The 9,406-nt window shown below is 35.4% G+C and overlaps 1 protein-coding gene across 1 annotated transcript; it reads right to left on the minus strand.

The window, feature by feature from the left end:
* Positions 1-5,754: 5,754 nt before the first annotated feature.
* Positions 5,755-8,927, minus strand: LOC110889408 (2-pyrone synthase). Its single transcript, XM_022136927.2, has 3 exons — positions 8,667-8,927; positions 8,244-8,551; positions 5,755-7,155 (listed from the first exon to the last, which is right to left on the minus strand). The coding sequence occupies exons 1-3, from the start codon at positions 8,860-8,862 to the stop codon at positions 6,448-6,450; spliced, it is 1,212 nt and encodes a 403-aa protein (XP_021992619.1). The 5' UTR covers positions 8,863-8,927; the 3' UTR covers positions 5,755-6,447.
* Between the last annotated feature and the right edge of the window lie 479 nt (positions 8,928-9,406).

Consider the following 9,406-nt stretch of genomic DNA (forward strand, 5'->3'; position numbering starts at 1 on the left):
GAAATCAAGTAAAGTCTAACATATATATGATAGGTTCCCACGTCACATACCTAATTGAAACTTCTCTTGTATCATTCTAGAGATATTAAAGATCAGTGAGAGCATTAAGTGGCTTAATAATAACTTGCAATAGTTGCAATAGGGAGTGAAAATTTTACATTACCTAAATTTACACCTCTTGTACAAGACATTGCTCCATCTTGACACTGTTCTATCATAACTTGTCTCCTTAAAATCTAATGTTACTCTTACAAAAGTTTCATTGTTGCTTAATTGTGGGCACACTTAGATTTCTTACCTAAACTAACATACTCCTCAACAAGAGAAACTACACAGACTGATGTCATTAATTTGTTTTCTCTATTAGAATTTGTTGGCCGTTAAATATTGACCCTAAGCATGCTGAGTTCCTAAAGTTTTCTAAGGTCAGTGGGAGCAGTCAAAGTCCTTATCATGACTTGCAAGGAATACAAGAGGCGGGGGGAAGAGTGTCATTAAATTTCACTCCGAATTTAACTCCGATTACACCTCTTGTACACCATACTGCACCAACTCTTATAGACTTAGAATCCTGAAAATGATAGCAACCTAACCAAGAGCTAATCCATAAACTAAAACTTCTAATAAACCTAATAATCAACTTAGGAGGTCATCTAGGTTTAAAAACCTACTAACTTTGATGATTACATAACCTTCCTAACTAAAGTTGAAATGGATTTTGGAAAAGTTTACTGATCCTATCTCTTCAAATTAAGCCATTAGTGTCAATCAATCTTCTAAATGGAATAAAACAGTTTTCTAGTAAAACTGATTTTATGTGTTCGTATAACGTTTGGGATTTGATTGAATTACCTAAGAGTGTTCAAATCTTAATATATAAACGTCAAGACACTAAGAAGCATGATTGATTGTCAAAGGTTATACTTAGGAAGAGATACATTATCAAAGATTTCTTTAAGGTCAGCACTGTTCTAGTAGCTTATAATAGTTTAAAGCTACATTAGATGAACATTCAAAACAATTTTCCCTAACAATTGGCTGACACATTTACATGTTCATAAAATAGCCTGAAAGTTCCAAACTGAAGGTTAAAGAACAGTTTGTCTATAAGCCAATAAAATCCATGTATGGGTTAATGCAAACATCATAATGTGATGAAATCTTAACGTAATTATTTTCATCAACAATCAAGTGCATTAATGTACCTACCTCAAAATGAGTGGGAGCAACTAAATTAAACTTGTCTATATAGATGATATTCTTTTGACAGGTATATGTTACATAAGTCAAAGCATTGTTAACACAAACTTTGATATAATAGATCTCAAAGATATCTCTTACGTGATAGATATCATAACATGCCGAGATAGACCTAATGGGACATTAGTTTCGTTCCATAAGTTTAACCTTAAATGGGTCCTTACATATGTAACAAACATTAATGCTCTCATTTAGAGGATAATAGGATAAATGAGATTATTTACTTACGCTTCATTAATTACAAGCCTTATGTAAGTTCAAGTCTATACTCGTTTAGATATTACTCACATTGCAACACACTAGATATGTCTAGATAAACGTGAAGCATCTAATAGAGTATTACAATATCTTTAAAGGAAACGAGAGGCTATAATTTAAAGAAGAAGTGAGAACTCAAACCGGTTGATTACTCTAACTTTGTAATATTCAAAGATGAGAAAAATGTTATTTCAGGTATATCTTTATGTCAGCAGACAAAACCTATCTCATGGAGGAGTCATAATGTACTGATATCAACAACCTAAGTTATAACGACATAATATAGTCACTAAATGTTGTTGGAAATTTATCAGTGGACTCATAAGTTTATTAACTCCATATAATTAATGTTTTGAAGACTTAGTGTGATAAAGTCAGTTACCATGTCTCCTTAAACAGTAAAGTTCAAGAGGTGCTGCATTAAATTTCGATACACAATTAATTATTCGTTTATGAACGAATTGAGGAAACTAAATATTTGTATCGAATACATTCGTGATATGCTTAAGGATCCTATAATTGAAGGTCTATTACCTATAAGTCTTATTAAGATAGCTCATAAAAGAGACGGGTTTTAATTGATGACCATGTACAACTGCATATCGTACTATGAATGACTAACTATTAATTAATTTTCCTCATCAGTTTGATTTTGTATGTCTCTTACATATGTTCTGCCGGTGTAATGACATATAGACAACTATAAGTACAAATCAAACGTTAAAGGGCTTACTTATTTTGATCATAATTGTTAGGTTTTAAATTGAGGCTGTAGTATGATTAATGGGGGTCCTGAGTCGAATAATGATTCAACGGCTGTATTTCTCTGCTACGGTTCTTGGTTTAAAGCTAAAATGAGTATTAACTTCTGATCAGACTTATCTAATACTCATGATAAATGATTATTCGGCTAAGTGGGAGAATGTAAGATTAAATATTTATTTATTTATAGCCATCATTATCATTTATATAATACGGATCAAAATATATTAAAACCTATAATAAATTAGTTGGTAATTGTTGATGGGCCAGATTACCCTAATTAACCAATTGGGTTTCCCCTTGAGTGTATATAAGGAGATTACTAGAGAGGGATTAGGGTTAGACATTCATAACATCAACACTAAAATCGCCCCTCCTCTCTCTCCATTACTACGAGTTCTTCAACCCTAAAGAACTCGGTACTACCATCAAGAACATACATCCTAAAGGGGAACCAGACCAATCTGACGAACATGACGTCTACTTCCCTCTCTGATGTGGTTACCGGCTTATCAGGTACACAATCATTATTTATTTTCCATCACATGCATATTGAATTGATCAACAAAACCATGAAGAGGCAAACATGAACAATATTGCAATGATATTGATGGTTTAGTCAATACTTTCTTGATATTACAAGTTAACAACCATCAATGTACCGCCCATCTCACTAAATATACTAAGCTGTAATATCGTAATCCAAATGAACAAATAGTACATATATTTATGGTGGTGTACCCATGACATGATGACAATGACGCAAAAATATGATATTTATATATCCATATGGTCCAGAGTTGAATCTTTAATAATTAAAATAGCAGGTGGACAATAACTTTAATTATGTAGCCTAGGGGAAAGTTTGAGTGGAATGTGCTAAATAGATAACCAACCTTATTATTACCTGAAAATCATTGTTTTTAATCTCCATAACCAAACCCAGTGGCGGATCCACGGGTGTTTTGGGGGTTCCCGGGAACCCCCTTAGTTTGGAAAAAAATGAAAAAAATAGTGGAAATTTTGTATGATTTAAAAAAAAATAGTGAGAATTAGTGAAAATCTACCAAACTGAACCTGGTGGGAAAGTTCCTGGATCCGCCACTGACCAAACCTTACCATTACCTGAAAATTAGTTTAGTTTCATGGTTCTAATATTGTTAGAATTGAATTTGTACTTGCAGCGGAATTACTTGATGGTTTGGAATTCATGATTATCGAAGAAATATGCAGGGATATTATTGGAGTACAAGATCGAATGAAATTGACTCTTGGTGTCGGACATAACTGCCGGCAATGTACATATATAGTGTCGGTTGGTGGTGGTTGAATTTGGAGGGAAAACCAACCGTTTAAAACGGTGCCGACCATTGCCACATAACCGTTCACATATTACATATTGTTACCCATATTAAATATACATTATACATAGAATTCGAATATTATACATGAACATAACATATTAAGTTTATAATGCTAACAATCACTCCCCATAAACTTAATTTCCCTTTCGTGAGTGTTTCAGCACGCTATCATTCGCCTTGTTTACTGCCTTTTCAGCTCTCCGAAAATCAAATCTCTTTCTTTGCTTTAATCTCTTTAACCCATACCAATCATTCCCAGCAAAGAGTGCGAAATGTTCGTCTGTTGCTCCTTCCTGTTCAGCACCTGATTGCTCGCTTGTTCTGGCGTCCAGCTCCATGCTTCTGGTTCTTCTCTTTTCACCGACGTCTTCACTGATTACCTTCTCGGCTGCAGCACCTTGAATGGTCTTGATCTTGTAGTAATAAACCAGTACGTCTAAATACATGGCGTACATAAGCCTCATTAGTTCTGCATCATTATAACCAAGACCCATATCTTTTGCTATCACCGCCCACATATGATTGTCTGTTACTCGTCGATGACCACCCTCTCTTTTGACCGCTAAGCATAAGTCCAACAGACTGACTTTCCTGTTGTTCTCGGCATAGGCAGGCAACGGTCTTGAATTGATACCTAGTTTAACCTTTAAGAACCAATCGACCATATCTTCGAACTTTTTCTCTATGAAAAACTTATACTTTCCTACATATCCATCATCCTCCAACATATCCATTAGGGCCTTGCAGTCTTGGAATTCGTTGAACGACATTGCTTGCAATATCATTACGTTCCAGTCTGGTTCTTCTGTCGTGATATTTAAACTCTCGAAGTATGAATTCAAATAATCATTCTTGAACTTTTCATACTCGGTCTCAGATCTCAGCATTTCATCTTTTTCTTTGTTCCCTATATCATCTTCTTTCGTGTAACCAGACATTTCATTCCTTTTATTGAATACAGGAATACTAAACGTTGGATAAATTTTACATTGATCACCCGTAAACTTCACTGTATAACCTTGTGTGATCAATTGATCAAAACTCAGGACATTTCGATCTATGTCTGCTGTATAAAATACACTCTGAATTCGATATTTTTCAGATCCAGAAATCATTTCCACGACCCCTATTCCTTTTATAAAAATAAAATTACATTCGCCGGTTTTCGTTTCAACATCAAACAGTGGTTTAATTCGCTTAAACATGTTTAAATTTCCAGAATAGTGTCATTTAAACGATTTGCTAACATACCAGATAGATATCTGACCAGTAACTTCCGTCTGTTCCGGTCACCATGAATTCCGAACTCCGTTCATTTTGACTGTCATCATCGATCTCCTTCTGTGAATGAGTTCCCGTGTTAATCGCCAAACGTATGAGTTGTGTGGCTTCGTCCTCATCTTTCTTCTTGCATTCTGCAATTTGATGCCCTAATTGATCGCAGTAATAACACTTCCTTTGAAACCTTCGTCTTTCTTTCTTCTCATACGAACAGTGCAGGCATGGCAGAGTTGTTGATGTTGTTGCAGGGATCTCTTCTCTTCCAGTAGTGGCTCTGATACCACTTGTTAGAATTGAATTTGTACTTGCAGCGGAATTACTTGATGGTTTGGAATTCATGATTATCGAAGAAATATGCAGGGATATTATTGGAGTACAAGATCGAATGAAATTGACTCTTGGTGCCAGACATAACTGCCGACAATGTACATATATAGTGTCGGTTGGTGGCGGTTGAATTTGGAGGGAAAACCAACCGTTTAAAACGGTGCCAACCATTGTCACATAACCGTTCACATATTACATATTGTTACACATATTAAATATACATTATACATAGAATTCGAATATTATACATGAAGATAACATATTAAGTTTATAATGCTAACAAATATGCTATGCTTTAACGACATGTGCCATAGGGATTAGTGTGGCCACGAGATCGAGTGACCAAAGGGTGAGGAGGAGATGGTGGTGGCTTAAGGATGGTAGAAGTAGATGGTGCGGTAGTGTGATAAAAGATATAACCAAGAGAAGCAACTAAATTCGCCAATGGAAGTTATAAAATATTTATAACTGGAATGAGAGATGACGAGAGAAGGTCCTCAAATATCACAATGAATAATATGTATGTAATAGAACAATGCTACAAGATGATGACAATGAAAAAGATAATTGTTTAGCAACATCATAGAACAACATGGGTGAATTGCATTGTATCAGTGTTTGAAACTGAGTTTTCAGTAGTATTTTCTTGGCGATACATGTTGGAAGTACGTCACTTCAATGACTTTCCATAGTTGTGAGGCTCTGGTTTTCCCTACGCAAGATGAGCAAATGACTGACTAAGGATTGCGTTGATGCAGCTCGAAACAAAACCATCCATTTGATCCCAATTGTCGTCTGGTTTGTCCACGAGAACCTGTGAAATAATGTACTTGTATACGCCCATGGTCTCTAGGATGGTTAGCATTTTCTGTTTCCAACTAAAGCTTGTAATACTGGTAATATTGGTTGTTTATGAGGTTGATTGTGTTTATGGATCACACTCGATCCTCCCTCTTGTGTTTACCACGTACGAATAGACGCAAAACTATAGTTGTGTCTTGAGTTAAGGTGTTTTAGTTTTTATAACCACTTGAAAATCTTGTGTTTGTTTATTAATAATATCTTCCTTGTAACAAGTACAAGGAATATAAACACAAGAATACAAAGATTTGCTCTAGTTGCAAATCCCATAACAAACCAGACAGCTTATAAATTAGTTATTTAATTAATAGTCATTATTATGCAACATTTGTTATCAACTTTTGGTGCCAACAAGAGTAGTCACGGGATGGCTGCGAAGAACAACCGATTCAATTGTCAAACCCGGGCCAAACCCAAACAAAACGCCCCAATCTAAACCTTCACCGGTCGTACTTTCCCCATCCTCCTTAGATTTGTTTCTCATCTCATTGATGATGAACAACACACATGCACCCGACAAGTTTCCATATTCACTTAGCACGTGCCTACTAGCCCTCAACTTCTCCTTATCGAGGTTAAGCTTTAGCTCCACGTTGTCGAGTATGGCTCTACCACCAGGATGAACTATCCAAAACAGTGAGTTCCAGTCACTTAGACCTAGTGGAGACAGCGCACGCTTTAGCGCGCTCTCTATATTCTCAGAGATCCTCTTCGGTACATCCTTGTGCAAGTAAGATTCAAATCCTTCCTCCCTCAAGTGTAAGGTCATTGCTGTCTCAGTGTCCGGTATGATTGTTTGATTTGCAGAAACAATTTCAAACAACGGATTTTCAGTAGATAAATCCGGATCTGAACCCACGATGATTGCAGCAGCTCCGTCTCCAAAAAGGGCTTGACAAACTAAAGAATCAACATGGTTCTCACTAGGTCCCCGGAAAAAAGAAGCCATGCTATCTGCGCAGACAACAAGGACACGTGAACCCTTATTGTTTTCAGCAAGGTCCTTGGCTAGACGAAGGGCCATGCCCCCTGACGAACAGCCCTGTGGTAAGGGTGAGCAAAAAAACGATTAATCGACCCTAACTAATATCTGATGGTTTATTTTTGTTGGCAAAAGATCAAATACAAATAATCTTAACATATTAAACATACAAATTGAAGGAAAACCCAAAACGACAAGGTGTCATTTTTGTAATTACCACCAACTATCAAAGTTACAACCAAAAATACCTAAAAAAACACAAAAAATTTTTTTAACATTTTTTATTAAAAAATCGCTACATTTCGTTAGCAAAAAAAAAAAAAATTTTTTTTTTTGGCTGCTACTAAAAGTAGCGATTTTTTAATAAAAAATGTTAAAAAAAATAAAATAAAATAATTTGTGTGTTTTTTTTTATTTTTTTAGATTTTTTTAGGTTTTTTGGGGGGTTTAGTTTTTAGCATTTTAGCTTGGGTTGGGGGGGGGGGGGGGGGTTAGGTTTTTTTTTAGGTTTTTGGGGGGTGGGGGGTTTAGGTTTTTTTTGGGGGTGGGGGGAGTGGTTATGTTTTTTTAGGTATATTTGTAGAGTAACTTTGATAGTTATTGATAATTACAAAAATGTCACCTTGTCTTTTTGAGTTTTCCTTCAATTTGTATGTTTAGTATGTTAAGATTATTTGTACAAGAACTTTACCCTAGTTTTGTTATCTTTTCTTTTTGAACAAAAATTCCTATACGCAAGATTTGAACTCCCAACCTTTTAGTTTTATTTTCTTTGATAACCAAATCTTACGGTTAGCCTGCGATTATACGTTGCTCCAAAACCAAACCAAACCAAACCGAACTTGTTTAAGTGTTTGTTGTTGGATTTATAGGACAAAAGTTTTATGTCCAACTTCATTAATTGGTTGGTTAACAAAAAAAAAAACACTTAGGCCACAAGTTTTATGCCGAAATTTGTTATTTTGGGCCATTTTTTAGGTCCAAACATTTCAAGCACAGATGTAAATCCTATACCCTGAATAGAAGCCATAAGAAAAAACAAAATTCGAAACCAAAGGTTTTTCTAAAACAAAAGGACCGAAACTTTTGTTTTGGTCTGGTTAGAGCCGAAAACAGACCCAAACCAACCCATGCACATACGCTCGTACCTGTTGGTATACCATGAGCCGATTGACCATAGGGGAGAGACCAAGTAGCTTGGTGAGTTGAAAGTCAGCACCAGGCATGTCGATTCCCGAGGTGGTGCAAAAGATGAGATGGGTGATCTTAGATTTCGAGAGTCCCCACTCTTCGATAGCTTTGATAGCGGCTTCCTTGCCAAGCTTTGGGACTGCAGTGATCAACAAGTCTTGGCGAGTGTTTAAAGATGGACTTGTATACTCGCACATGTTGGGATTTTCTTTTAGAAACTCTTCGGTGAGCAGCATGAATCGCTTCTTGATCATTGTCTTGTCACCTATATGATTTTTATATCGTTTTAAACTAACAACTTTACATGTTCAAAAATATTTTTATTTTTTCAACTGTTATCATAAGTATTAGATATGATTGGAGTAAAGCATGACACTTACATATGCGTTTAAACTTCTCTTTAAGCTTAATCATATGCTCGCTGTTTGTAACGCGAAAATAATAGTCGGCGTAATCATCTTGATTAATATAACTGAGAGGAGTTGCAGTGCCAATAGCAAGAATGGTGGCTAGACCTCGTGCTCGTTGTGTCTCTCGGATTGTTTCGACATCTATGATCTTTTGAAACGATGTCATATTTTTCAAACTTTGATCTGTATATCGAAACAAATGTTATAACTGTTATTATTTATAGTAATGAGAACGAGATCGATTGGTGTATACTAAAAATGATTTCTAAATAGGAACTCTAGGACCATATCTATAAATAGCAACTCCACATATTTCAAGTATCAACATTGGTAGTCTCTATATACCTTTCGCTATTTTCACACCCCTAAACTTATTTTCACATCTTTTTTCACTCAACCTCTCTCTATATATATATATTTATGTATGTATAGAAAGAGACAGAGAGAAGGGGTGTGTGAATATTAACTCACTTCCACATATCACATTGTATTAATTTAAGATCCAAATTTCTAATATACCTTAATTAATTAAATATCAAATTATTATCTACTATAACAAAACCCAACAGCGGGAATAGTTGTTTCATTTTATTGGTTGAGTTGGGCGGCTACCTGCCACCCCTTTTTTTTTGCTAAATTTTTGTTCCATTTATATTGGCACTCCCTTATTGGCCCAACAAATTTATGATTTTATCCCGTTTTAAAATTAC

This window comes from Helianthus annuus, chromosome 11, assembly GCF_002127325.2.
Source record: "Helianthus annuus cultivar XRQ/B chromosome 11, HanXRQr2.0-SUNRISE, whole genome shotgun sequence".
Taxonomy (NCBI): domain Eukaryota; kingdom Viridiplantae; phylum Streptophyta; class Magnoliopsida; order Asterales; family Asteraceae; genus Helianthus; species Helianthus annuus.

Excerpts from the sequence above, each read along its gene's own strand:
- LOC110889408 (XM_022136927.2), bottom strand. The coding sequence starts at position 8,862 with ATGACATCGTTTCAAAAGATCATAGATGTCGAAACAATCCGAGAGACA. Across the intron at positions 8,552-8,666 it reads AGAGAAGTTTAAACGCATAT|GTGACAAGACAATGATCAAG; the intron begins GTAAGTGTCATG and ends AAAATCATATAG. Across the intron at positions 7,156-8,243 it reads GGCTCATGGTATACCAACAG|GGCTGTTCGTCAGGGGGCAT; the intron begins GTACGAGCGTAT and ends CCCTTACCACAG.